Source organism: Sturnira hondurensis, unplaced genomic scaffold, assembly GCF_014824575.4.
Source record: "Sturnira hondurensis isolate 20B ecotype Veracruz unplaced genomic scaffold, ASM1482457v3 Scaffold0017436, whole genome shotgun sequence".
NCBI classification, from domain to species: Eukaryota; Metazoa; Chordata; class Mammalia; order Chiroptera; family Phyllostomidae; genus Sturnira; species Sturnira hondurensis.
This window is the reverse complement of record NW_028090067.1, coordinates 17,250,886-17,278,324: the sequence shown is the minus strand read 5'-3', so window position 1 is coordinate 17,278,324 and position 27,439 is coordinate 17,250,886. Positions and strand designations below refer to the sequence as shown.

Sequence of the window (27,439 nt, the reverse complement as noted above, 5' to 3'; positions counted from 1 at the left end):
TAGGAGGTTAGGCATCCTGGTGGGGAGAGGGTGTCGAGAGAGAGCCCTGCCCTACCTGGACGCAGACCCTGAATCTGATTTGAGTTCTCCCCCTGGCCTCAGGGAGCTCTCCGTCTATCCCCAGAGGCAGCACCCAAACAGCACCACTGTCTTGAAGATGCTGTAAGTGCCGCCGAAGCTCCTTCTTTCCAGGCCGGGCGGTGGAGGCCCAGGGGAAGGGGTTGGTTTTTCATCTGGAGTCTACTTAACACAGGGCTTCAAATTTCCTCAGTCCCCTCCCTGACACGCCCCCCACCACCACCACTTCCTGTTCTGTCTCAGTGATTTTGTCATTTCTTGTCTCTTCCTCTTGGCACTTGAAAAGTGAAATAACAGCAGGCGGTTTCACCCTCTCCTGGAAGAACTTGCACAGAAAATGACCCCTCCCAGGCTGTGCCGGGAGGGAGCCAGGGCCCAGGGCCCTGGAATTAGGCAGCACTTTACTCATGGAGTGTCTGTCGATGCTCATTCCACAGGCGTGTCTGAGTGAGGCAGAGAAACAAACAGGGAGCCTGCCTTGTTCCAACTGGACCAATGCCATTTCATTCGGTCGTGCGCGCCACACCTTCTCAGCACCAGTTGTGGCCAGCTCCCTCCTTAAAACTGAGAAAAGCTTCTGCAGTGAAACTTGGGGGCCCTGGGAGGCAGATTGGGAAGTGGCAGAGCCTCCACCATGTCCAAACCCTAAAATGGAAAATGTGGGATTGGATGTGGAGAGAATTTTTTTACAGATTTTATTTATTTATCTTGAGGGGAAGGGAAGGAGAGAAGGAGAGAAATATCAATGTATGGTTGCCTCTCCTGTGTCCCCCGCTGGGGACTAGCCTGCAACCCAGGCATGTGCCCTGACTGGGAATCAAACCCCCATCCTTTGGTTCGCAGGCCTGTGCTCAATCCACTTACCTATGTCAGCCAGGGCCAGAGAATATTCTAATCTCAATATTGCCTCTTTCCGGCTGTGTGACTTGAAGCAAATTACTTAAAACCTGTTTCTTTATCTGTAAAATGGGTGTAAAAAGACCTGGCTAAGAGGACAATTATACATGCACCATTATAGATGGACAAACACGACCCCGTGGACGCTAGGCCCAGGGTCTTCTACCTCCCCTGCTCCCCACCTCCTCGGGCCATTCTCAAGGAGACTGTGCCCCCAACCACCCAATGAATGTAAGGCCCTGGCATCCCGGACTCGTAGAATCAGCTTGCGGAGCGCTGGGACGCTGCGGCCACGAGGCTACTGGTCCTGCGCAGCACACGAGCCCTCAGGTGTTGTGAACCACTGGACTGGGAGTCAAGTGCGCAGGGAGACCCGGTCGAGGGCTCCACTGAGTCCTCGTCACCCAGACGTCGCGCTCTCCCCCGCGCCTCCCACGCGCGGACTCCTAACTGGGCGCGCCCTGCCCGCGGGGCCCACGCGGTAGGCGGGGCGAGCCGGGGCCTTTGTGTTCAAACCGCCCAATGGGCGGCGGCGGTGGGAGGTAAAGAGGGCGGGGCGTGGCCAATGGGCTGCGTCCTGTCAGGGTTGACTGACAGGCACACACATACACACTCGGCCACGCGCGCGCCGCCCGGCCCACTCGCGCAGCGCGGTTCTGCGCGGGCCGCATTGTCCACCGCTCGCAGCTGCTGCCCGCCGGCCTGGTCCCGGGCCGTGTCTTCCCGGGTGCCACGGGCCCCCGCGCCGAGCGCCGTTCGCGGGATTCCGACCAGAGAAGGGGGCGCGTCTGGGTGGCACGACGGGCCTCAGACGCCCCAGACGCGCACGAAGAGGCAGCGACAGCAGGTAATAGCTGGCCACGGGCCTCTGGGGAGCGGACGCGCGTGGCAAAGGTGGTGGGCCGGCCTCGCCCGCCTCCCCGCCAGCGCCGGGCCCGGCTGACCCCGGGGTCATCACCGGGCCGCTCCGGCCAGGGCCGAGCTGCCCAGGCCTGGTTCTTCTCGGGGCCAAGCTGGGCCAGGCTCCAGCCCCGCCCGGCGCACACCCCTGGGCCGGTCGGCAAGAGCCAGCCCCTTGCCAAGGCCATCCGCCCTGACTCATCTCTGCCGGCTCCCCGCCCCCAGGGCTGGCCGCCCTACTGGTCCCCCTCGGAGGGCGGATGTCTCCAGGCGGGACTTCCCTGGACAGAACCTCCCCCTGGAGGGGGTGAGTGAAGACAGGGCTGCCCCAAACCAGCCCAGGGCAGTGCCGGTGTTTTCATGCAAGTCAGGCAGTTTCCAGGCTGTTTTCTGCCTCTGCCTGTCAGAACTCTGGGAATAGGAGGGAGGCCCATCTTGTTCAGTTCTAAAAAGAAACCAAACAAATAGGGGGCGGGAGTGTGACTTGGATCGGAGAAGCAGGGAAGGCTGCGGCTCGCGGCTGATAAAAATCTCTGCAGGTTCCCCGGGAAGGGAATGAAGGGAGTTACAGCACCTGGAGCGCTTTACAGGCCCCAGGAGGAAATGCGGTGGGAAAAGGGCCCGTGGAAGGTGCCCAAGACCAATGCGAAGTCCGAGCATCGAGCATCGGACAGACGCTGTCAGACAAGTTTGTGCGGGGTGGAGGAAGGTGAAGTTGAGAAAAGGATGTGGTTCAGCCCGGAGGGGCCAGGGGTGTTTTAGTTTGAGGGTTTCTCAGCTGATCCTGTGTGTTGGAGGGGTGGTGTCTGTTCTCATATGCAAACGATTTGAGCGTCCAGAGGCTCACCTCCTGTTTGTTTTGGAGATGAAGCCTTGACCTTTTTCAGCTTGTGAAACCCAAACTTAGTTGCAAACTGGTTTTGTGATGCCAGCGTGCCCCAGAAAGGACTAAGAGCCCCCCTAGGAGGGTGGAGGCTCTGGCAGTTTTCAGCACCCCCTGCCATATGAGTAGTTATAATCTTGCCAGCCCCAGCCTTTGGCATGGTGCAAACACCCTGCTTAGTTTCTCCCCAGAGTGAAGGCCTCCACTTCTGCAGGGCAGGGGTTAAGAGGAGGAGCCAGCTTTCAGGTGGGGAGGGCAGAAGTGGGGGTGGAATGGCCTTATAAGGAGTGGAATAGAGAAAAGAACTCAGGCCAACTTCCTGTTTTGGCTACTACCAGTCAGCTCTCTCCACCAGCACGGGCTAGAACCCGGGACGGGTGTCAGGTAAACATCCCACCTGAGAAGATGCCAATGAGACCAAGACATGAGGCTGCTTGTTTTCAGAAGAGGACCTTCTAGAATCCTCCAGCTGGACTAACCGGACCTTCTGGTTTCCGTCGTCTGAGTTGGGGAGTGTTGAGCCTATGCCCACCACACAACTCAGAAAGCTAGTAACTTAAGCATCAACCAGGAATATTAGAAGTGAGAGCAAGTCATAAGTACGAGGACCTCTGGAGTGGGCCTAAGTAACAATGACTTTGGAACACGGGCTGGCAGAGGCTGCACGTTGGTGCTCTTTGCACTGATAATCGGAGATTGTGAATTTGGGTTTCTAGAGCAAAGTAATCTTCCGCAGGTGGTAGAACGACTCCTTTCACCAGGTCACTCACCTGGGCCTCCTTCCAGTCCTAGTTATCAATTCCAGAGCCCTGATTTCCTCCCCCGTAACCCCGCACTGCCCTGCTCTGTTAGTTTGTTAACAAATATTTGTTGTGTAACAGTTCTGTCTACAGCCTGTTCCTAACACATTTGAGGCTATCAGGGACTCCAGTTGGGGCCACAGTACACTCCTGAAACAGCTTGAAAACTTTATGGCAGGGCAGACAGGCCGGAGCCCACCACATGTCAGGTGTGAGCTCCAACCCTGGCTCTGCTGCTCACAGGCTGGGGGTGGGGTGCCTCTCATCTCGGTGTCCCAGGCTCCTCCCTTGTGCGATGGGACTAATGACATCTCCCTGGCTTATAGGGTCAGAAGTGGCTATGTGAGGAACCAGATACCTAGGGTGCATTTACAAAGGGTTTTATCACCACTGTCACATCTGTCCTGACGCTGCTGCACAGTCACCAGCCCAGGGGATCCAGCACACGACCACTGTTGAGTGTGGGGCCCTGTGCCAGGGACAGGTGTTCCGGTGTCACAGTTTGAGTTCTGGTGTCACAGTTTGATGGGGACCCTGGTCCATGGGCAGATGAGCTACAAGGAAAGGAGAGTGTGTCCCACCAGGGACACGACTGAGATTCATTTAACATCTCTCGTGTGCCTGGTGTGTGCTGCACGCCAAAGGGTGTGGAAGGGACAGTTCTGGCTCTCACGGAGCTCAGCGTCAGATAAACTGAAAACTGGAGAACCTTGTGCGAAGAGGCTCCCTGGGCACTGAGTGAGCCCGGGACATGGCGGCCTGCAGCAGGGTGGGTGGTGGTGGTGGTGCTGGCACCCACATCTCAGGTTGTTTTTTATTTAAGAGTTTATTTATTTATGTTTAGAGAGAGGGGAAGGAAGGGAGAAAGAGAAAGAAACATTGATGTGTGAGAGATACATCCATCGGTTGCCTCTTGCACATCCCCAAATGAGAACCTGGTCCCACAACTCAGGCTTGTGCCCTGACTGGGAATCAGACCAGCGACCTTTTGGTCCACAGGCCTGGGGCTCAATCCACTGAGCCAGGGCTGGGGCTGCTTGGACTGGATGCACAGGGGGTGGCCTGTTCATTGGCAGAAAGTGCCTCTCATCTCTCCGCCCCCGAGGAGGAGCTACCAACAGCCCCAAATCTCACCTGTGCTCCTTCTTCTCCCACGACTCTTCAGGGGAAGGGTCCCCACCCCACCTCAGCATGTCTCGTCGAAGCCAGCGCCTCACACGCTACTCCCAGGGTGATGATGACGGAGGCAGCAGCAGTGGCGGGAGCTCCGTGTCAGGGAGCCAGAGCACCCTGTTTAAAGACAGCCCTTTCAGGTGAGGAGCTGCCACCACCCCTGGGGATAGCGTTGAGAGGCTCACAGCAGAGGGCTTCACGGCCTCTTCCTCTTGTGGTCTTTATGGGCAGAGATAAGCTACCTGTGTGCAGCTGAGGGGACAGCCACACCTCCAGGGAGGCCAGGACCAGGGCCACTTCTCCCCTACTGTTAGCCAGGCTGCTGCCCTTGTGTTTGGAGAACAGGAAGTGGGGAGAGGCAGCTTCAAGAATCAGCGAGGCCGGAAACCCTGACACTGCAAACCGGGCTCAGGAGAACCCCCTCTGCTGTGGATGGGCGTGCCCGGCTGGTCATCACCCTGGACCCACACGCGTGTGCTTTACCACATGTAGGCCCCAGCAGGGCCAGCCAAATTGCTGAGGAGAGGGTCCCAGGGGCACCAGGCAGTGAGTAAGATGGGCTCCCACCTCACTCTGCCCCCTTGCAGACGTGGGCCCCCATGGCAGCCCCAGAGGTTCCTGGAGGCCAGACCAGGTTCGTCTGAGTTTTCCATGGATTGTAGGAATGACCAATCCATTAAGAAGCATGAGGGGAAAAAAACTTGGCTTTGCAGTTAGAGACCAGGATTTGAATCTTGACTTTATCACCTGTCACCTTGATGATCTCCTCTAACAGCTTGTGAGATTTAGAGATAATGGGAGTGGAGGAGCTACCTGTGCTGTGCAGACAGCCAGTCAGTAGTTGGGAGCTGTTAGTTGCCTAGCAACAAGGCCAACCCACTCACTGCAGGAGGGCACTGCCACTGGCTTCCTACTCTTGGCTGGGCTTACCTGCCTGTTCCCCCTCTCCCTGCCCGGCTGACACTGCAGGACCCTGAAGAGGAAGTCCAGCAACACCAAGCGCCTGTCCCCAGCGCCACAGCTGGGCCCCTCCTCTGACGCCCACACCTCCTACTACAGCGAGTCCGTGGTCCAGGAGTCCTATTTTGGCAGTCCCCGGGCCGCCTCCCTGGCCAGGAGCTCCATCCTGGATAACCAGCTGCTTCGCGACCCCTATTGGAGTGAGTGTCTGCGGCCTTTCTCTCCTGGGGGCTCTGTTTCCTCTGGAAATGTAAGGGCCCAAATGCCATGGGTCTCCCCTCCAGGCCCCTCACCCTGCTGGGCCAGAGGAGGGGCTCCCTGTGTTCAGAAACCCGTAGAAGAGCAGCCAGGTGTCTGAACCTCCAGCCGCCGTTGGAGGAGGAAGTACCACGTAGCCGCTCCAAGTCCTGGAGATAGAGGGGCAGGGCCCAGAGAGCTGGGGTGAGGCCAAGGGCAGACTCCGTCTGTCCATCAGGGTGACCCCACAAGGCCCCCCAGGAACACCCTCCCCAGCATCTCTGCCCCAGTGGAACACCACGTTTTTCCCCCCTCAGGCGAGGACCTGCGGGGGAGGAGGAGGAGAGGCACCGGGGACACCGAGAGCAGCAAGATCAACGGGCTGACGGAGACCAGGCTGGCAGAGGACTTCCTCGGGTCCTCCTCGGGCTACTCCTCTGAGGATGACTACGCAGGTAGGCGATGCCTCAGCAGGTTGCAGGACCTCCGGGGACGGGGGGAGGGAAGGCTGGGCGAGGCGTCCCTGGCAGCTTGAGATGGCATGGGGTCTGGCAGGTGCCTCCGCAGATGGTCCAGGTGTCCCTGCTGTGCCACCGTAGAGCCCTGAACCCCAGCCTGGGGTGTCTCTCAACACGATGACCATCCTGCTTCACTAGGCCTACGGTCAGCTCCGCTGTCTGGTTCACTTCCACCAGGCATAGGAACACGGGCCTCACATGGCGGAGGCGCCCCCTCCTTGGGTCGGGCTCTGCACCGTGGTTGAGGGAGTGCCCACGAGGCAGGCGGGGAGCTCGGGGGGGGGGGGGACACAATGTCAGAAACCGGTGGAAAGTTCCTACGGCGGACAGTTACTGACCTGCTGGGTGCCAGGCCCGGTGATTCTCTGGGAATGTGCAGGAGAGTGCTACGTGGTCTCAGCTCACAGTCTAAGGGGGAAGACAAGTGACAGGCGGTCTCCACATCCCAGAGCTCTTCCAGGTGAGGACACACTGAGCTGGTGTCCGCCCTGTCCCTGCAGGATACCTGGAGACAGACCAGCGGAGCTCAGGCTCACGGCTGAGGAGCACTGTCTCTCGGGCAGGCTCATTTCTCTGGACGGTGGTCACTTTCCCAGGTGGGTGCTGGCTGTTCCGTGCACGACCGTCTCCTCGATACCACAGCCCCTCCTCGCTCATCTCTGCAGTTGGGCATCCAGCGCCCGCAGAGAGACCGTGAGACCACTCGGGAAAGGCCACCGAGAATAATCGCTGGGAGCCAGTTGGCTGAGAGGCGGGTGGGCGGGAGTAGAGGAACCGGGCAGCCCTGCGACAGGACTGAGGTGCCCGGCAGGTTGGTGTTGGTAGGGGCAGGGAGGGTCCCAGGTGGAGAGAAGGCGGTGCTCCGAGACCACCACCCGCAGGCTGCCACTGGCTCAGGGTGGCACTTGAACCTGACGCTCCCTCTCTCAGGCCGGCTCTTCAGACTCCTGTACTGGTGGGTCGGCACCTCCTGGTACCGCCTGACGACCGCTGCCTCCCTGCTCGACGTCTTCGTTTTAACCAGGTGAGCGAGGCTCCTGCCGGGACAACGGATCAGAAAGTTCCAAATGGAAGACCTAGACAAGGGTGGCCTCCGCCCGCCGGTCAGGCCTTAGGCTGTGGCCCAGCACTGGTGGTCCCCAGAACTTTCTGCTCCCCTCTTGGCCCTGTGTTCACGAGCTGCCCGAGGCTGCTGTGGGTTTGTGCCCCAAATCCCTGGCCCAGCAGAGACAGGACGTGGGGCCAGGCCCCTCGGCAGTGGAAAGGAGACCAAGGCAGGAAGTCGGGGCCCCACAGGCTGCAGGCCCGGGTGGAGCAAGCGATGGGCTGGGCTGAGAAGAGGGGCAAGGATGGATTTGGCCGCCCCCCCCCCGCCCCCGCAACAAAAAGTTTCCTTGTTTTTCTAAAAGAAAATGTCATTTAGGGAGTTCCATATTTTTCCCCTGTATTTGCTTATTTGGAGGACCGCTATATATGAAAATTTTAGTTTCTTTGAAGATTCCATTACTTATTTTTTAGAAGCTTTTATTTATTTATTTCTAGAGAGAGGGGAAGGGAGGGAGAAAGGGAGAGAAACATCAGTGTGTGGTTGCCTCTCACACTCCCCCCACTGGAGACCTGGCCTGCAACCCAGGCATGTGGCCTGACTGGGAATCGAACCAGCGACCCTTTGGTTTGCAGGCTGGTGCTCAATCTACTGAGCCACACCAGTCAGGGCTCCACTACTTATTTTTCGTGACATCAGTTAAATTCACAGGGTCACAGTTGTCCTTATTACTCAAGACCTCTAAAGAGTCCAGTCTGGCCCTGGCAAGATAGACACGCAAGGGTTTCCCCTTCAGCCCTACTTTGTCACTCAGGGAAAAAAATTTTAGGGGCCTCCCCGGGGCAGGGAGCCAAGGGGCCCTGGAGCCCCCCTGACACCTCGACCACCCTGCTTCCTCCCATGACCCAGGCGCCTCTCATCCCTGAAGACATTCCTGTGGTTCCTCTTGCTGCTGCTGCTCCTGACCGGCCTGACCTACGGTGAGCTTCCCCGTTGTCCCAGGAGACCGGTAGGACCAGGGCGGCCGAGATGGGGCTGGTGAGCCAGCGGGGAAGGGGAGAGTGTGGGTAGAGGCAGTGCTGAGCAGAACCGAAAACTAGAGGGATGGTAATCACCTACCAGAACAGGAAAGAGGCAGGGTGAGGTGGGTCAGACCCAGCCTAGGCACCTCCAGAGGCTCAAGCCCTAGGCCTCTCCTGTTAGGCTTTCCCCGGTCCTCTGCTGACCGATGCTACTGGGTTCGCAGGGTGTCCAGTGGGTGAAAGGGGAGATGCTCCTACCCCCTCTTCTTGTCCTCAGTTTGGGTGGCTGCAATGGATTGCCCAGCACCTATGGAGGAGCCTTAGAGCCACCGAGGCTGGAACACGCCCTGGTACAGGAGTATCGGGGGGGAAATGGGGGCCCCTGACACCATTATGATCAGCGGTCATTTTCCCTCCATTCCAAATCAGAGCATAGTCTGGGCGAGTGAATTATTGTTACAAGGTCAAGCTCCACCTTTAGCTAACTTTAAGATCCAAGTAACGAAGTAATAAAGAGAAGTGAGGACACGTTTTACACTAAGACACCTGTCACCATGAAATGCTCTACCTTATCCCATTCTCTGCCGTGGGAGTTCCAGATTTGCTACATAGTTGAAATCATTTTGTGTGTGTGTGTGTGTGTGTGTGTGTGTGTGTGTGCGCGCGCGCGCGCACGCTCACTCACACATTCCTGTCAGTTTCTCATTTGACAGTTTCACATAAGTTTCCTCCATGACCCCCACCCCCAGTCAATTTTATCAATCCTACCAATTTATAATTTAAGATCATGCTTTATTATTTATTACTGTTGCTTTTTATAGGTTTAGTGTCTATTCAACTGGTATTATTATTTTTTTTTTTACTAATACCAAGGTAGAACATTTTGCCAAGTGTTGGTTTCCTCCATTTCCTGTTACAAGAACAGCTTGTTCACATCCATTGGGAACTGGGCATCACCATTTTAAGGGTGATGCCCTTTACAATCGCACAGTGTGTTGGTCAGGAAGCCCTTTCCCGTGAGTTAACGCAGTTGGAGGTGGGCTTCACCCTCCCCTGGGGAGCTGGCCATGCCCTCCTGCTGGCCTTACGAGCAGGTGCCTATCTAGAGTCTCAAAGGCAAGGGGCGGGCAGAGGGCCTGGTCCAGGATGCTGTCAATGAGGTCATGTCCAGAGGGTCTGACTCAAAGCCTGGTGGTCACCTGCTTCCTGTCTCGCCTGCACCCGGCCTCCTGGCTGAGGAGTGGCAGGTGTGGCATCTTACTGGCTGGAGACTCCTCAGCCAATGTGGCCTTTTCCGGTGCCCTCACCCCGGCACACACACACACACACACACACAAACACGTGCACAGCTCAGAAGTAAACACACCACAGACAGATGGCCCTAGAGCAATGTACAAGCACATCTGTGTGTCTGTGTCCCTGTGCCCTGTCCTGGAGCCACAGGCCGCCTCTCCAGCAGGTGTGTTCTGCATCAGTGATGCTCAATCTCGACTGCCATTAGAATCACCTGGGGAGCTTTTAAATCCCACCTATGTGGTCCCTTCGGCCAGTGAACTCACTCTGTGTGGAGGGCAGGCGGACGCCGGGGGGCCAGTTTCCACTTCTCCCCCCACCTCCCAGCATTTATTACACTGATTTTTGACAAATTCATTCTTGTCGCATCACATCTTCCACCACTGGCTTTCCTCTTCTCACATTCAGACAGCTCTTTGGGTTGTCACACGTGCACTTCCTTTCATTGGGGCCCACATTGTCTTTGCTTCCACCGTTTGTTCGTTCACAGCCCTCAGAGTTCTCACTAGGCAGCTCAACAAGTCTTCCCGCTGGGCAATGAGGACCTTCCCTCCCCTTCTCCAGCATCCTTGAAAGTTTGCAAAAGTGAATGAAAAAACCTCGTACCTTCTCTACAAACATTAGCAATTCAGATTATGTGCGCGGTCTTTTTTGTGCTATATGTTCGTCTGTGTATCATTTATGGTGCGTTTTCTGACACCGGCTGTTTTAAAAGCTCCCTGGGCGATTCTGATGTCAAGTCTATGCTGAGAACCACCAGTGGGGGCCTCTGGGCTGTAGCCCCAGATGTCTCTAGCCTGTGTAGCCGTCTTCTCCAGGTTTGAGAGATGAGGACCCCTGAGGGGACGTGAAAATGCATACACCCTGGGCTGGTGGAAGTTGCTACCCCAGAGAAATGTGGGAAGCACCTGCCCCCGCGCCACCTGCGGGCAGAAGCCCGGCTCAGCTTGCATGAGCAAACCAGTCAGGCCCACGCCCTCACTGTCTGCACCTTGTGCACAGCCCCCAGCCTGAGTAACCACCCCCCCTCTGTGCACAGGTGCTTGGTATTTCTACCCCTACGGGCTGCAGACACTCTACCCCGCTGTGGTCTCCTGGTGGGCAGCGAGGGGCGGCAGCCAGCAGCAACAAGTGTGGGTGTCCAGAGACTCATCCTCACATTCCCAGGTGAGCATCTTAGTTTGCAGGCTCCTCCCTCAGCCTGTTCGCAGGTGGTTTCCCTGCACTTACAGCTGACAAGCAAAGCTGACAGAGGCACCACCCTAGCTGGGGCCCTGCCTCATCTCCCCAGCACCCTTTCCACCACACGGGGTGTGTGTCGGGGGACGCAGGCAGTTCGCACAGACAGGACTCAGAACTGTTCTGAGGTGAGTCACCATTCTAAGCCCAGAAAACAGAAGGAAAAGGAATCACACGAGTAGTTTTATTTGCTCTGTAGCTTTCAATATAATTTCACAAATACAGGGTGAGGCAAAAGTAGGTTTACAGTTGTCCGTATGGAAAATAATACAATAATTAATAAATGACAATACAAGTATAAACTGTGTTTGTGTACTCAACAATTGTAAACCTCCTTTTGTGCTGCCCTGTATTTGCTGAGCACTTTCTATAAATAAGGTAATATCCCGGTCAGTTACCTATCAGCACAGATAAACCATCCCTAAAATCGGTGCCTTAAAATACAAGCATTTGATTAGCTCACGAGTCTCTGGGTCCTCCGGCCTGAGCAAGGCCAGGCCGGTCTTGGCTGGGCTCCCTCGTGTGTGGGAGCCGTCTGGTGCATCAGCAGGGCGGGCTGCGCTCCACCCGCGCTCTCGTTGTCCGGCAGGCTAGCCCGGTCCTGTTCTCCCAGCAGCAGCCGTGCAAGCTTCCAAGAGAGCAGACTCAGGCCAGGCCTTCTGAGGCCTTGATCTGAAACTGGCACCCTGTCACTTCCTCTGCATTCTGTTGGCTCAGCAAACCCCAGAGCCAGGCTGGACACAAGCCGGGGAAGCACCTGCAAGGCCACGTCACACAGGGCGCATGCGCAGGGTGGAGGGAAGGGCCACAGCCACTGTTGCAAGCTGCAAGGGCGGGGGGGTGGGGGGCAGATGAAACAGGTCTAGGTGGTGCTCCCAGAGCCTGCAGTCCGGGGAGGGTGGGGTGGCGACCAGTGCACAGATCCTGAGGTCCACAGTGGAAACTCCAAACCGTTTATTGCAATTACTCGGCTTTGTTTGTGTCTTGCTGAAGTTAATTTGGTGTAACAGTTTTCACCATTCATTTTGGTGAATGTTACTTTCCTGACTGATCTTATTTTTTCATAAAATAATGGCATATGCATTTTCCTTTTTCAATCATTAGGGTATTAAATACAATTTAATTCCAGGGCCACCTCTTTGTAAAGAGAGAGAGGAGAGAGAGAAAGAAGGAAAGATTGCATTTGCATAAAGACACTAATACAAACGGTTGCCAGGTTTGGGCGGGGGAGGGGGAGGCCCTGGGCAGAGGCTGGCAGGGGTTAGGAACACGACATTTTACTGTTTGTTTGCCTTTTGAGTCACTCGAAACAAATGGAATTTTAAAAACCAGAAGCCACCTCCGTAGCCAGTGTTCTCGCCCTTTGATACTCGACAGACTGTTTGACACTTTCTCTTGGCAAAGATTTCTGTTGTGAAGCCAATGAGGTTCTCAGAATTCACGGCGCACTATCACATGCCACCCTCGAGCCCAAGTGACTTGTCTTGCGTCTTCTCCATGGGGCACAAGTTAAAGAGGAGAAAGAAAAAGCCTTTTCAAATGATTTGGCCATTTAGCTGTAGTTACTGATGGAAGGAGAGGAAGCTGTTGAAAGTCAGCAGCTGAACCCCTCAGCTCCACGCTCTCCCACACATGTGTACCCCCAGAGTGGAGGGGGATGGGCACAGCCCACAGAACGCCTAGCCCCCTGGGGCCATCCTGCAGTTTCTTCCTGTCTTCTTGGACTGTCCCTCCCCTGGGACCTTCTTCTGGGAGCGCACTGTGTCCTTTCTCCCCTGTCCCACACATATTCCTTTTTGGGGATGAGATGCCCCCTTCGGTCTGCTGAGTGTCCCAGTGCCCTGGGCTCACTGTCACCACATTTACCTGCTGAATGACTCACCCACCCGCAGGGCAGAGAGATTGCCCTGAGAGCCCTGGACCCTCATGTGTTTGCACTGGGGCACGTCTGGGATCCTCCCTGCTTTCTGTCCTCACCTCTGCCTCTCACCTCTGCGGTTCCCCCAACCCCCGCCCCGCCAGGCCGAGCAGCGCATTCTGTCCCGAGTACACTCTCTGGAGCGGCGCCTGGAAGCTCTCGCTGCCGAGTTTTCCTCCAACTGGCAGAAGGAGGCCTTGCGCCTGGAACGCTTGGAGCTGCGGCAAGGGGCCACTGGTGAGGCAGGTGGCGGTGGCCTGAGCCACGAGGACACCCTGGCACTCCTGGAGGGGCTGGTGAGCCGCCGGGAGGCGGCCCTGAAGGAGGACTTCCGCAGGGACACGGCTGCCCAGATCCAGGTGGGGGAGAGGAGCTGCAGCCTCTGGGCTAGAGCTGGGGGTCGCCTGCGGGGGGCATGGTGAGCATGTGGGTGGCGGGGGCGGGACCCTGCACCCCTGCTGTGACAGACACGGCTCTGCCACTTGGCACTGACCTTTGCTAAGTCTCAGTTTCCTCCTCATTAAACCAGATGCTCTGCTGCCTGCGCTGCTTGCGAGCACACGAGAGTGCGGGGTGCCTGGTGCAGTGCCTGGCACCACGTAGACCTCAGGCAGGCTGGCTCGTTCCCAAGAAGCACCGCAGAGGGAGGGCCAGGCCGAAGGCAGCTCCTAGAGGGGCCTGGTTTGCGTCCCAGCCACCCCGCCCGTGGCAGCGAGTGACCACCTGGGCTGGCTTGGTGAAACCTCCTCTCTCACTGCCCCACAGGAAGAAGTGGCCACCCTGAGAACAGAACACCAACAGGATGCGGAAGACCTCTTCAAGAAGATCGTCCAGGCCTCCCAGGTTGGTGGGCTTGGGGCACCTGCAGCCTGCAGTGGCCCCCAATTCACCATCTGTGCCTGGGCCGGGGGAGACATGTCAGCCTCCTGAAGGAGGCTGTTTAGACATAGAGGGGGTGGGGTGTAGTCTCCCGACTTCTGCTTGGCCTGAGCCCTCTGGGCGGGAATGCTCCTAGGGATGCCCTGGGAGCGAGCTGGGGGGCGGGAAGGGTCACTTTCAAGCAGCCCGTGGCATTGGGCCTGACATGCTGGGTGAATGAATGAACGTACGGAGGCCTCCGTATGCCAGGTGCTGGGTGAGGCTCTCCTGAGGACCTTGGCTGGGAGCCCAGTTTGGCATTCACTGGAGTGGTTGGGGGACCCTGGGGCAGGGGTGTGGTCAGGCAAAGACCCCAAAGGGAACAACAGGTGCTGCTCTGGCAGGCCGACTCCGCTGGGCCTGACCTCACCTGCATTTCTCCTTTGTTCCCCTAACAGGAGTCTGAGACTCGGCTCCAGCTGCTGAAGTCCGAGTGGCACAGGTAAGGGGGCCCTGCAATCTGGCCGGGGCCTGCCCCTTCCGGCCAGCCCCGCCCCAGGCAGACAGGCAGTGGAGCCCTCAGAGCCGAGTTCTGAGCAGAGAGCAGGGTGGCTGAAGCCTAGCTCAGGACCCCAGGCGTAGATCCTGTCCCTGAGGGGTGTGAAGGCTGGCAGAGGGCACGGCAGGGGAACTCGGATTCTGGACAGCCTCCTAGACAGCCTCAAGCCACTTCCCCAGACATCACGCTTGTGGGGGGTGTGAGCGGCTGAGGCCCAGTGGGTGACGGATCTGAGCTTAGAGAAGGATCAGAATAAGAATCAGCTCCCTGGTGCCCTGGCTGGTGTGGCTCAGAGGGTTGAGCACCAGCCTAGGTCACCAGTTCGATTCCCCGTCAGGGCACAGGCCTGGGTTTCAGGCCAGGTCCCTAGTGGGGGGCATGTGAGAGGCAAACGGATCCATGTTTCTCTCCCTCTTTTTCTCCCTTCCCCTCTGTCTGAAAGTAAGTAATAAATAAATAAAAATCCGCTCCCTGGGACAGGCAAGCCAGCCCTGGAGCCGTGTTCACAGCCAGGATCTAAGAGCAGGCCTGGTGTTCACCTGCATGTGGTGGGCCCTCCTTACAGCAGGAGCCAATGCGAAGAACCTCCCCAGAGACCCAAGGCTTACTCTTCTCTCTTTGGGAGCAGGATGACCCAGGAATCCTTCCGCGAGCACTCCATGAAGGAGCTGGGGCGGCTGGAGGGCCAGCTGGCCAGCCTGCGGCAGGAGCTGACGGCCCTGACCCTGAAGCAGAACTCCGTGGAGGACCAAGTGGGCCTGCTGCCGCAGCAGCTCCAGGCCGTGCGGGACGATGTGCGTGGGAACTGTGCAGATACCCTCCCGAACACCTCACTCTCTGAGACCGCCTATCCTTGGAGGGCTTCCTGCCCCTGCAGCCTGTCTGGCTCACGAGCTCCAACCCTAGACTTGACCTAGATGTTGGCTCCCTTTGATGGGAGTTCTTCCCGTTTTCATATCTAGAACATAGTGGGTCATAGCTCTTCCCTCCAGGCAGGCCTACGCCCCTTCTCCACCCCTCTACCCAGCTGCCAGCATCCCCGACTGAGACCTTTCTTCGGGCCCTAGGTGGAGTCCCAGTTTCCTGCCTGGATCAGCCAGTTCCTTCTCCGAGGCGGTGGAAGCCGCACTGGGCTCCTTCAGCGAGAGGAGGTGCAGGCGCAGCTGCAGGAGCTGGAGAACAAGGTCCTCGCCCACGTGGCCGAGATGCAGGGCAAGTCTGCAAGGGAGGCTGTGGCCAGCCTGGGGCTGCGGCTGCAGAAGGAAGGCGCAATTGGGGTGACAGAGGAGGTGAGGAACTCAGCCCTGGGACCCCGTTTACACACACACACTGCCAGCTCCCTGGCTCGTTTTGGGACCCAAGTGACATGCACGAGGCTCTAGTGCTTGTTTTGGGGCTGGTGTTGGGAGGTGGAGGCACACCCGTGTGGAGCAAGCACAGAAGGGAGTCAGTCTGTGGGCCCTGGCCCCCGGCAGGGGAGGTACGAGGGTGGGCGGGTCTGGCCCCTGTCACAGTGGCTCTGGGTGCCTGTTTTAGGAGGTGCACCGCATCGTAAACCAGGCCCTGAAGCGTTACAGTGAGGACCGCATCGGGATGGTGGACTACGCGCTGGAATCGGGAGGTGTGCATGCCGCTCTTTTTTTGGCTACACGCCCTGGTGGCTGCACTCGCACCTGGCCTCTCCTGGAGCAGCTGTGGTGCTAGCCAAGCCGGGCTTGTGGGAAGTCGCGCCACCTGGAACTCCTAACAGGCAAACGACAGCTCCAAGGTGTCAGGACGTCAGGACGTGCTAAGCATCGTCCTTGGCTGGGACGAGGCTGTTTATAGCTGCTCTGAGGTCTGGGTTAGGTGTACAGACTGGGCCTGGGGCACCTTCACCGTCCCCAGAGAGGACCTGGGCAGTAGTGGTCCCTGCTTGGGCTGCCTCGGCCCTTGAAACCTGGGGACCTCTGCGCTGCCGAGCGGAGCCCGTTGTCCGGTCTCCCTCCCCTGCTGATTGTATCCAGGCCCCAGGCACCCAGCACTTCCTTTCCTTCCCGTGTCAGGGGCCAGTGTGATCAGCACCCGATGTTCTGAGACCTACGAGACCAAGACGGCCCTCCTCAGCCTCTTTGGTGTCCCCCTGTGGTACCACTCCCAGTCGCCCCGCGTTATCCTCCAGGTAGGCACCCAGCGAGGGCCACAGCAGGGCCCCTGAGCAGAGTCGCCTGTGTGGGTGAGGGGGTGTCCCATCCCAGGTCAGCCAGGGCTGCACTCTGGCGGGCTCGGTCACCAGGCTTGCACTGACCCGACTTTCCTTCCCTTCTAGCCAGACGTGCACCCGGGCAACTGCTGGGCCTTCCAAGGGCCCCAGGGCTTTGCCGTGGTTCGCCTTTCTGCCCGAATCCGCCCCACTGCCGTCACCTTAGAGCACGTGCCCAAGTCCCTGTCGCCCAACAGCACCATCTCCAGTGCCCCCAAGGACTTTGCCGTCCTTGTGAGTATCCATTCCACCTGTGCGGGAGGCCCCAGGGGTCTCTATGGAGGGTAATGTTGGGGTCACTCTTTGGCTGGGGAGGGAAGCAGATTTGGAAGAGGTGGTGCCCGGGTGGGAAATGGTACTCCGATTCTAGTTGTCTCAGGCTGCGGAGGAAGAAACAGCAGAGGCCCAAGGAGCTAAGTGACTTGTCTGCCATGGATGCCCTAGCAGCCCTGAGCTCAGGTTCCCTGCAGGCCACCAGGGCGAGAGGGGACCAGTGTGGGAACAGGGAGGGCAGGCCTTCCTCCCTGGCTGGTCAGGGCACGTGCCTCAGGGCAGCGTCTTCCCTTTGTCCGTCCAGGGGTTCGACGAAGACCTGCAGCAGGAGGGGACGCTTCTGGGCCAGTTCACCTACGACCAGGACGGGGAGCCCATCCAGACATTTTATTTCCAGGTACAGGACCCTGCTTCGCCGGCGGGGGTGGCGGGCCCTTTCCCCCACTTTCAGCAGATTCTGAGCAGTCACCCTGTGCCCAGCAGTGGGGGTTCAGAGCGGGGATCCCGCAGCCCCCGAGCTCCTGCAGCTCAAGGAATGGAACGGGGCAGCCGCTCAGGCACTGGGAGAGTGCATTTGCCTGTGAGCAGTGCGCGTGGCGCAGCCAGGCCTCGTGCAGTGCAGTGTGGCCACTCACCCCGAGTGGGCCTGTCCTCTAGGCCCTTCTTAGAAATGCAGGGTCCCGAGTCCTGCCCCAGGAGCTGGGTTCCTCGGGGCCACCGGCACCCAGGAACTTACATTCCAACAAAGAGCCCAGATGAATCTGATGCAGGCTTACTGCACCCTCCCCAGAGGGGGAGGACTTGGAATACACTAGTGAGAAGCTCGGGGGTGAGCGGCAGGAAAAGGGCCTGGAGAGGCCAGCCTAGAGACCAGGCCAAAGAATTCTAGCCCTCAGGGCTGGGCTGAGGGACAGGGTGGGCACCGCCGTGCTTTAGGTGAAGTGACAATGTGATGAGTGCTACGGTAAGGTCCCTGTGACTGCGCGGGAATGGTGGGTCTGACGGGGAAACCAGCCCGGAGACAGGGCAGTGGGTCGGGAAGCGGTTGCAGGGGAACAAGCCAGAATTGACAAGGGGGTGGGGTTCAGAGGACCGAGAGGTGGCGGGACACCACTGGGAGTGCCTGAACGGGGGCAGGGGAGCGGAGGGTGGAGGTGAGGAGAGCAGAGGCTAATGCAGAGACCGGGCAGGTTTGGCCCCCACCTGAGGCCCCTGTGGGACAGTCCGGTGGAGCAGACGTGGGGCCTGGACACACGGACCGAGCCACAAGCTCCAAGGTGGTAACGGAGCCAGGAGAGTTGCTGGGATTTCTCAGCGACGTGCGTGTGCCGTGCCTTCCGGAAGGGGTACAGGGGAACAGGAGGGGAGCCAGAGAGCTGCACGGGGGCATCAGGGGAGGTGAGGTTGGCTCTGAAGGCAGGCTCAAAAATTGGGGCTTTTTGAGGACAAGGCCTGATTTCTTCTTTAAAAAAGAAGAAATTCTGCTTAATTCGAAGTAAGGGATTCTTTCCCAACATCAGCATGGAGCAGCAAACTCCGTGAAGGTGGCTCTGCTGGTCGACCGGAATGGCCCGGTGCCCTGTGAAGTGCCTGGGTGACCAGTGCCGATGCTCAGCTCCGAGGTCACTTTAACGTGGCCCCGGGTGGGTGGCCCCTATAGGACCTCTGAAGCCACTGGGGGCCCTGGGCCACTGGCTGGAGAGTCTCCTGCAAGGTCTGGAGATGGGAGCGTCAAAGCCGGGGTCTCTGCCTGCTATCAGGGCGGAGGCCTCTGTGACACCAGCCCGTTCCTCCTCTGCCAGGACCCTAAAATGGCCGCATACCAGGTGGTGGAGCTGCGGATCCTGACGAACTGGGGCCACCCCGAGTACACCTGCATCTACCGCTTCAGGGTGCACGGGGAGCCCGCCCACTAGGCCTTCCCTGGGCACTGCCAGCCAGCTGGGAGGCCAGCCGTGCCTGCTCCTCCCCCGGGGGCGGGAGAGCAGCACCCCCACCACGCCCCCCTCGTGCTTGGCAAGAACCACTGGCTCCGTGGAGAAAGAATGCACAGGGCTTTCCCAGCAGCCGGGCAGCTTGAGGGGCGCAGCTGGCTCCAGTGTCTTTTCATCCTTCGTTCTTCCACCAGGCGTCTATCTCCCCTCCTGGGAGGGTGTACATATGTAGCATAACACAGGGGACTGAGAGGCAGGAGAGGTGACGAGGGAACACGTTCCGGCAGCACGAGTAAGCACTGGCTGCCCCTGGACGTCCCAGCCCATGCTGGAGGGCTGGCACCCAGGAGCCTCTGCTGAGAGGCTGGGGTGAGGCTCCTGCCAAAGCCCCAGGAGCCGCAGCGTGGGCCTGGGCTAGGGGAGTGAGGCCTATGGGAGGAAGGTGCTCTCGGCGCAGGTGGGGACCAGGTGGCAGGCGGGAAGCTCCTGCCAGAGGGCTACCGGGCTCTCCCATAGACAGTGCCATGGCCCCAGGGAGCCTGGCCCTGTGGGCCTCCTAAGGGCTTCTGCACACCATGTTTGTCCAGGTTGGGGCCGTCTGGCTCCTGTGAGCCTCCGAGAGCTCAGGGGCCCGCCCTGCAGGGGTGGGGGGTGGGGGGGTACTAGTTGCTTGTTCTCTTCTGATACTGGGACTGGGGCCCGCCTGACCCCTGAGCGAGTCTGCCAAGTCCCCCAGCGTGCAGGGAGCCCGGACCTGTCCTTTGAAGCCGTGAGCGCCTGTGGTCAGCTATGGGGGGGCAGGGCACTTCCTGGGCTCTCCTGGTGCCCCAGGGACGACCTGGTCATGGTGATATTCAGGGTATCAGGTGGGAGGTCGGCCTGCCTTGTGGGCCCCGCCCCACCCCCATGGCAATCAGGCCCCTGGGGTAAGGGGCCCTCACCCTCAGCCACCCCCTTGGGGCTCTTTCAGCTCTTGCTCAGTTGTTTCCTTTCTGGCTTTTTTTCTAGGGGGGCTGGGGGCAGGGAGGGGGGCTGGGTAGGGCAGGGGCCTGAGGCAGGGGGTTTCTGACCCAGCAGGCCCTGCTGTAGTATGTAAATATTTTTCAAGGTCTGTTTTTTAACTGAAAAGCTAAGGGCTTGATTCCTGGCCCCGTTCTGTGGGGCCCTGGGTGTGACCCCGCCGCCAAGAGGGGCTGCCACGCACACAGGCCTCCTTAGGGGGGGGCCAGGCTACAGGGCAGTAGCACGAAGCTGGGGCGGAGGCACGGCTCCAGCCCTGCCCCGTGTTCCCCCAGCCCTGGTTCCCGCACAGCCGCTGCCCCCCAACCACCAAGTCTGGTTTCGTGCTCTCCTGTCACAAATGCTGCACTATTGGGTTCTTAATTTTGTATCTCCAGATTCTAGTTTTTGGCTATGCAAAAAATAAATTATGCCCAGACTGATGGAGTGTGTGGTCTCCACCTGGCCGGCTGCACAGGTCATCTGCTCGGGGAAAATGAGCGTGAATTCTCGGCCCAAACAACGCCTTTTCAAACACTTTTTCCCCGCTTTAGAAACTCAAGCCCCTCAGCTAGAACCCAGCTTTGATGTGGGTGGGAGTTGGAGATCTGTCCCTGGAGTCTGTGCTGAGATGGGGCAAGGAGGGGGTTCCCCGAAAGAGCCCACCCGCTCAGGGGAGCAGGTCCTGGCCCTTCCCTGTAAGTACGCCCCCAGATTCAACATCACTAATGACTTGCTCGAAGGGCAGCGCCAGCCCCCAACTGGGCTCTCAAGACACATGCCTCTTGTCCCCACGTGGTACCTGGCCCAGAGCCAGTCCCAGGCACAGCTGACAGGAGAGGGACAACTCAGTGGCGGGAGTGCAAATCCAGCCCCAAAGGCTTCGGGCCAGTTCCTGGGAGGAACTGTCCCGGACGGTGGCGAGTCCCACACAGGGCTCACCCCAACCACGGCTCGCTGCTTTCCTCTCACGCCGCCCCTGACCTGTTCTGCCTCAGGCAGCATCTCTCAACACAGGCACCACCCGAGTGGCTCCAGGAAAGGAGTCCCTGGAACTCGTCCCACACAGGTGGCCCGGGGCCCCTGCTCTGCCCTCTGGGCACCCTGGCCTGTTCACACAGCTCAAACCCTGTGGCCCTCACAGCACAGCTCACGCCATCTCTGCTGGTGTTGCCCACAACCCCGATCCCACTGGCATGTCCCCAGCCTTACACTGGGCCGGGGGCAGGGAGAGGGGGCACTGAGCCAGAGTAGTGGTACCGACTGAGTCACAGATGCCATTCAAGATCTTCAGATTAACAAGTTTATTCTTTGTCAACTACAAAAGGGCTGGTGTTTTGTTCCAAATGGAGAGTTGGTAGGGCTGAGACCGCCCAGGGAACTCCGCAATCCCTACGGAGGGCAGTAAAATGCTGCCATCAGCCAGCCCTGCTAGCCCATGTGGCCCGAGGACCACCGGGATCCAGATCCGCCTGCTGCATCTGAGGGGAGGGGCCTGGGTGGAGGCCGAAGCTTCCAAACATACAGTGGTTATGCTCACAGGGGCCGAAGAGTTCACACAAAACGGGGTCCCACCTGTTCTGGGGCTCTACCATGGCCACCCCTGGAAACACGAAGTCCACAGCACCCGCCTTGGGGACAGAGCAGGGGGAGCTCAACCCTGGAGCCCTACAGTTGGGAAACAGCCCCTGTAAGCAGAACCAGAGTCAAAAGCAAGAGGGAAGCAGCCAGCAGACAAAGGAACAGGCAGGGGCCAAAGACACACTGCAGCCAGCCGGGATCCGCTGGGGTGGGGGTGGGGGGGCGGGAATCTGCCGCTGTTGGTGGCCCTGCCCCTCTGAGATTCAGTTTCCTTAACTAGAACAATGGAACGACCACCACCTCCCTCAAAGCCTGTGGAGTCAGTGAGACACGTGGCCCAGCCCCAGCCACACCAGAGAGACATCACTGCCACACTTCTTTCAAGTCTGTCCCCTGCCTGTGGCCTCTGCTGCAGACTTGGAAACCAGCATGAGTGGTGACCAGGGTCCTGACCACTCACCAGGCACCTCGCCCAGGCTGGGCACACCAGGGCCTCACGTCCATCCTCTCCCTGAGTCATTATGACCCTCAAAAGCATTTCTCTCTTAATGTGGAGGAGGAAACTGAGGCTCAGAGAAGGTTGACAAGGCGTCCTGGGTCACAGCTGGTGGCAGAGCCTGGGTGCTGAAGCCACGCCTGCGGCCCGGAGAAGCTGCCCCCCCAACCCCACCCTGCTCCAGAGACGGGGGTGCAGGGCAGGTAGAGCAACAGCGTTCCTAGTGACAGCACTGCCACCTTGAGGAGCTGGATGGGGAGCGGACTTTTTATTTCGTGTGCTGGTCTGGTCCCTGCACTGACCCAGGTCAGAAGTAGAGCTGGGAGGAGCGGGGTGAAGGGACCAACAGTCAGGGAGGGGAAGGGAAGAGGGGCTGGGGACAGGAGGGAGGCAAGGCTGAGGAAGGACCCAGCCTGTTGGGCGTCTGCCTCAGCTGGAGAAAGGGCACACACGCACCCATCAGCCTGCCCTAAACAGGGGGCTTCAGTCCCCAGCTCAGACCAGGCTGGCCCAGGGCCTGTGCTGCCATTTCTGGCCGGGCAGCCCCACCCCCACACCAGGTGGCAACCCTTCCTGAAAGCTTACTGCTCTGTGTTGGGCCTAGAGGAGTTGTATTCACTGCACCCCAGCCAGGGCTCCCAAACTTGGGAGCCGCGCCCTTCACTGCTGCGCTGGGGCCACATGGCAGGGGCGTGGCGGGAAGTGGGGGTTCCAGGCCCAGTCTGGCTCAGAGGAGCACCTGATCCCCAACAAAAGCAGCATGACCCCGAGCAGGTGACACCGCTCTGCTCGCCAGTGCCCGAGACCCAGTGAGACCGAGTCCCAGCAGGAAGTGGCTCCCGCAGGCTCCAGCTCAGCAGACCCGCCGAGCAGCCAGGCGAACCCAGGCTTGTGTCCAAGGGGAAGGAAAAGCTACCAGCTGTCTTTGGGTCAGTGGCAAGGGTCGGGGCTAGGGGTAGGGAGGGCCCACAATCCAGTCCCCTCTCTCTGGAGGTGACACCTACAGGTTACAGTTTAAGAGCTTTCGGCATTGTCTGCCTTAGGGTTTAAGGAGAAGAGAGGGGAGAAAAGGAAGCCAGCACCACCCACCCTGCTAGGAGTGCGCATCCAGGAAGGAGGCGCTGGGAGGCTGCAGCACCAGCACTTACACCTGCAGCCCCCAGCCCAGCGGTCAGCTCCACAGAGGCGCTCCCGGCACCCTCAGCCCCTTCCGGTTCTCACAGCGACACATGGACAGACGGACAGATGAATGGACAGGCAGTCAGTGGTGTTGGAGAGGGGTAGGAAGAAAGACTGCCAGGGTCTGAGCGGCCACTCCTGCACCACCACACACGCACACACAAGAGAAAATAAAAAGAATAAAAACTAAGGGCCCAGAGGTACAAAAACTGAGTGAGGAAGAAGGTGGGCGAGAGGGTGGGAGGTGGTCAGCACTGCAGAAGTCTGGCCGCCTTCCTCAGCTTATAAATTACAAAGCCCCCAGAAACCAGGGGGCGGGGAATGGTGAGCTCCCAGCTGTAGCCCCAGGGCGGGCATGGGGCTGCTTTGGCCCAGAGGCTGAGAACCCAACCCCGCAGGTGGGGAGGGGCGGCAGAGGAAATTCAGCAGCCACTGGCAGGAGTCGCACAGGCCCCCTGGTTCTTCACCTTGTGACGCTGGCCCCCTCGTCGCCGGCCCCCACTGCTGGGCTTGGACTGGAAGAGAAAGAAGGAGCGTGAGAAGCAGTGGCCCACCGGGAGCAGTGGAGGGGAGCAGCGGAGGGGAGCAGCAGAGCAGGGGCAGCAGGAAGACGGGGCCTGAGACCAAGGGCAGGCAGTGAGGGGCCAGCCCCTCCGGAGCAGCTGTCACTGCAGTCCGATGGAGCCAGGGCCGCTGCTCTGCCTACCTCCCAGAGGGAAGGCAGGTATGGCATGGCAAGGGTGTGCCAGGAATGGACACCTGCCACACAGACAGGTAGAGAGAGAAGGGGAAGGTGGGAGCCCTTGGAAAGCTCGACACGGGGAGGCGGCAGGAAAGGTGGGCCCAGCGAAGGCTTCCTTCGCCACAGAGGAGTAGGACAGGGAAAAAGACTCGGGAAGGGGCAAGGTGCCGGCAGGGGACGGTGAGTGACAGGTGCAGTGACAGAGGGCCCAAGGCCACCAACCCCTCAGGAGGTGTCACGTTGGGGAGCAGGCCCAGGAGAGCCTATAGGGCAACAATTTCCCAACCTTTCGGGCTGCAGCCCGTGCGGATACCACCCACACCTGTAAACCGCACTCACTGTTACTAGGAAGGGAAACTGACATGTGGAACCAAACGCTAATCAGGACCAATTAAAGTGATGTTATGTAGGCCACACCTCCAAGTTTGAAAAACGCCACCTTCGGAGACAAAGTGCTCACACTCTGAAAGCGCCTGTGTGCCTGAACTGTGGGAAACACCTTCTATCTATGAGCAGACGTGGCAGAAGCTCTCCTATGACTCGTCACCTTCACTGAACACGACAGGCACACCCCGCCGTCAGCCCCCTGCCCGAGGTGGTCTGGAGCCCAAGATGGGCCTGGGAGGCATGCTCACCATTGGCTGGAGACTGCTGGACACAGCTGACTGCGACGCCCCTAGAGAGCAAGCTTCATCTCCAGGTTGGGGCACCCCTACCGCCAGGCCTCCAGAGGGGCCCCCATCTTCTCGTTTGTTCAGGGAGCCTTTCTTCGTTGACTGCATTTTAATCTGCTGAGGCTTGGAGTTCATCGGGGAGTTGTTGGTGGTCTGGAGGAGCTGCAGTAGCCGAGGGGGTTGGGGTGAGGCCGGGGCCGCGGGCAGGGACGTCAGCTCAGCTGCCTGCTCCCCCACCTCCTCTCTGAGGGACTCCTCACTCCCCAGCCTGGCTCGTCCTGGAGCAGGGCCCAGGGTCCAGGGCAGGAGGGGCGAAACAGGGGCAGAGGAATGGAGAGCTGTTCTCTCCCCACCCAGTGTCCCAGGCTGCCTCAGCCCAGCCTCACAGGGCTCTACCCTGTGCCCCACTCCAGCTGCTCTGCACGCAGAGAATCGGGGTACCTCGGCCCCTCCTGCTCAGCACAGCCCCCAGGCTGGGGCCAGGCCTGCCGGAGCCCTGGGAGCTGAACTCGAGGTTCTCTCCCTACTGAGCGGGCTGAGATGCCCCTAGGGATAGCAATGGCGTCTCCAGCCCTGGGACCTGCTGTCCCTGCAACAGGAGGCTGGGGTAAGTTTAACTTGGGGTCTTCCAGGAACCAACCGAGTATCTCAGCAGCTGGAAACATTCAGAGGGTGGCTATCACGAACCTCCAGTACTGCCCTGACTGGTGTGGCTCAGTGGGTTGAGCCTTGTTCTACAAAGTGAGGGGTCGCCAGTTCGATTCCCACTTGGGCACATGCCCGAGTTATGGGCCTGGCCCCTGGTTGGGGCACACATATCAGTGTTTCTCTCCCTCTCTTTCTTCTCTCTCTAAAAATAAAATCTTAAAAAAAAATCTCCAGTACTGCCCCCCAGGAGGCACACACTGCTCCAGCTCTCCCTGGGTGGGGACCGGCACCTCTGCCCCTGGCTGTCCAGATGCTCGGGCTCCTCAAGAAGCCCCTGGTGTTGGCGGGAGGCAGGTGAGGCCTGCCAGGCCGTACCTTGGTGATGGTGCCCACAGCCTTGGTGCGGCCTTCCCGGAACACCAGCCGCTGGTCTATGTGTAGGTACTCGGGGGTCTTGATAAAGCGGAAGTGCACGGTGGCCTTGTCCCCAGTGCGCAGGCAGTCCTTGTCCATGCTCAGGATGGTGGCCGTCTGCCTGATGCTCCCACAGTGCACTGCCAAGGGAGCCCGGTCAGGACAGGCGGGGGCCACCCGTCGGGCGCATGGCAGGGAAGTGATGAGTAAAAGCATGGGACACGCTTGACCTGCGGCAGGCTGAGTCCTCGGGGGGCTCGGGGAAGCCGGGGAGCCGGGGTGCACCGGGATCTGACTGTGCCTCAAACTCTCCTGCCTCTTCCTCCAGTTAGGTCCCCCTGACCTTGGACCCACGGTCCTTGTTCCTGACCACAGGGCACTGTGTCTGCCTATGGTGCCTTCTCTAAACTGTTAGCTTTTTCAGGGCAGGGACCTCGGCTATCTGGTCTCTGTCCCCAGCACCTGGCAACACCTGGCAACACCTGGCACACTATAGCATCCAGCAGGCACAGAGGAGGCACACAGCCGGCACTCGGTTTGTGTTTGCAGGACTAAATGCTACAGCCCATGGGCACAAAAGACAGCATCACCAACCAGGAGGAAGACCTGCCTCTCGAACAGAGGTGAAACTGGGGTTTCGGTTACTGGAGCAGTTAGTGAAGGGCTGCCTCCTGAGCTCGCAACCCCCAGACACCTACCCATGGCCTGGTAGCGTGGGCTAATCGTGGTGGGGTGGTGGAGGACAAGGATCTCAGCCTCAAACTCCCAGGACGCTTGGGGATTCAAACGCGGGGAAACCATCACCATGCCCTTCCGGATAGACGAGCGCTTAATCTGAAAGAGAGGGGATCCCAGACCTCAGGGTCACTAAAGCCTTAGGGCTTCACCCCCGGCCCTGGGGAACTAGGAGTCCTTCTGGGGCTGAGGACCACCCCAACTCGGCCTTGCCCTCACTGCACTGGACCAGAGGCCTCCTGGGAAGGTTCTAGTGCCCTGGGAAGCTTAAACACTGCTATTCAGGGTCAGGAAAGGCTTCTGGCAGGAAGTGACATTTCAGCTGGGCCTTGAAGGATGGGTAAGAATCAAGTGGGTGATGAGGGCAAAGGCAGGCAAGTGCGGCCTGACTGCTGGAGGGAGTGAAGGCAGCCCCACTTTGCGGGTTAACCGGCAGAGAGGAGGTGGTCCCAGCGGTAGCACTCACCCAACCCCTGGGCGACAGAAGGCTGAAGGGGAAGAGGGCTTGGCATGGACCCCCAATGGCCCTGTAGAAGGACCCTCAACACAGTAGGGAGATGCCTATGTGACCTCACCACTGAGCATGGACACCCTGCTCAGATACTAGAGGGAGGGACAAGCTTAGGAGGCAGGCAGGTCTGGGTTCAAGTCCTGGCCCTACCACTCACTACCTGTGCCCTCCTGAGCACGTCACGCAGGCTCTCTGAGCCTCGGTTTTCTCATCTGTAAAAGTGAGGCCAGTAGCCCCTGGCTTGCAGAGCAGCCTTGAGGACTGGCGGTGGCTCAGGGCCCCGTCAGACGTGGACCCCCAGGGGAGTTTTGGTATTACTGACACTCACCTTCTTCAGCGCAAAGGAGGCCGTCTGGCCCCCCCGCACCTCTTTGACAGGCATGCGCTTGCGGTGGATCGATTTGACAGCAATGGACAGGAAGTTTCCCAGAGGATCTGGGCCCAGCAGCAGCGTGTCATTCAGCTTGATCAGGCCCCTGAGTGTTGTCCCTGACACCACTGTCCCCACACCCTGTAGAGAAGACCCTGGTCCAGTAAGTCTGTCCCCACCCAGCCGCTCTCCACCACAGACTCGATCCAACACACCTTGCAGGAAGTGCCCGCCCAGCCTCCCACCCCGCTCTGTCCAGCA

At 59.2% G+C, this 27,439-nt stretch overlaps 2 protein-coding genes across 5 annotated transcripts in view; one reads left to right on the top strand and one right to left on the bottom strand.

The window, feature by feature from the left end:
- The first annotated feature begins 1,740 nt into the window (after positions 1–1,740).
- Positions 1,741–20,271, top strand: SUN2 (Sad1 and UNC84 domain containing 2). The gene is made up of 18 exons (XM_037068425.1): positions 1,741–1,822; positions 4,724–4,871; positions 5,701–5,891; positions 6,246–6,383; positions 6,947–7,042; positions 7,377–7,470; positions 8,401–8,471; positions 10,846–10,973; positions 13,068–13,322; positions 13,729–13,806; positions 14,280–14,323; positions 15,009–15,174; positions 15,448–15,669; positions 15,917–16,001; positions 16,426–16,541; positions 16,689–16,856; positions 17,200–17,292; positions 18,698–20,271. The coding sequence occupies exons 2-18, from the start codon at positions 4,750–4,752 to the stop codon at positions 18,809–18,811; spliced, it is 2,181 nt and encodes a 726-aa protein (XP_036924320.1). The 5' UTR covers positions 1,741–1,822; positions 4,724–4,749; the 3' UTR covers positions 18,812–20,271.
- The window catches only part of GTPBP1 (GTP binding protein 1), a 37,123-nt gene continuing 15,595 nt past the window's right edge, over positions 5,912–27,439 (bottom strand). For 2 of the 4 annotated variants that reach the window (XM_037068426.1, XM_037068427.1), the window contains 5 exons: positions 27,137–27,319; positions 26,261–26,396; positions 25,524–25,702; positions 24,462–24,662; positions 21,118–23,599 (listed from right to left, as the gene is read on the bottom strand). In XM_037068426.1, coding sequence (XP_036924321.1) covers positions 23,507–23,599; positions 24,462–24,662; positions 25,524–25,702; positions 26,261–26,396; positions 27,137–27,319 — 792 coding nt within the window. In that variant the 3' untranslated portion in view covers positions 21,118–23,506. Of the gene's footprint in view, positions 5,925–20,954; positions 20,966–21,117; positions 23,600–24,461; positions 24,663–25,523; positions 25,703–26,260; positions 26,397–27,136; positions 27,320–27,439 lie in introns of those variants that run through there. The other 2 variants (XR_005069742.1, XR_005069743.1) reach the window with 2 other exon arrangements.

Bases quoted from the DNA above. Each gene is read 5' to 3' on its own strand.
- SUN2 (XM_037068425.1), top strand. From the start codon at position 4,750: ATGTCTCGTCGAAGCCAGCGCCTCACACGCTACTCCCAGGGTGATGAT. The intron at 13,323-13,728 runs GTGGGGGAGAGG...ACTGCCCCACAG, and splicing joins ACACGGCTGCCCAGATCCAG to GAAGAAGTGGCCACCCTGAG. The intron at 16,002-16,425 runs GTGTGCATGCCG...TTCCCGTGTCAG, and splicing joins CTACGCGCTGGAATCGGGAG to GGGCCAGTGTGATCAGCACC.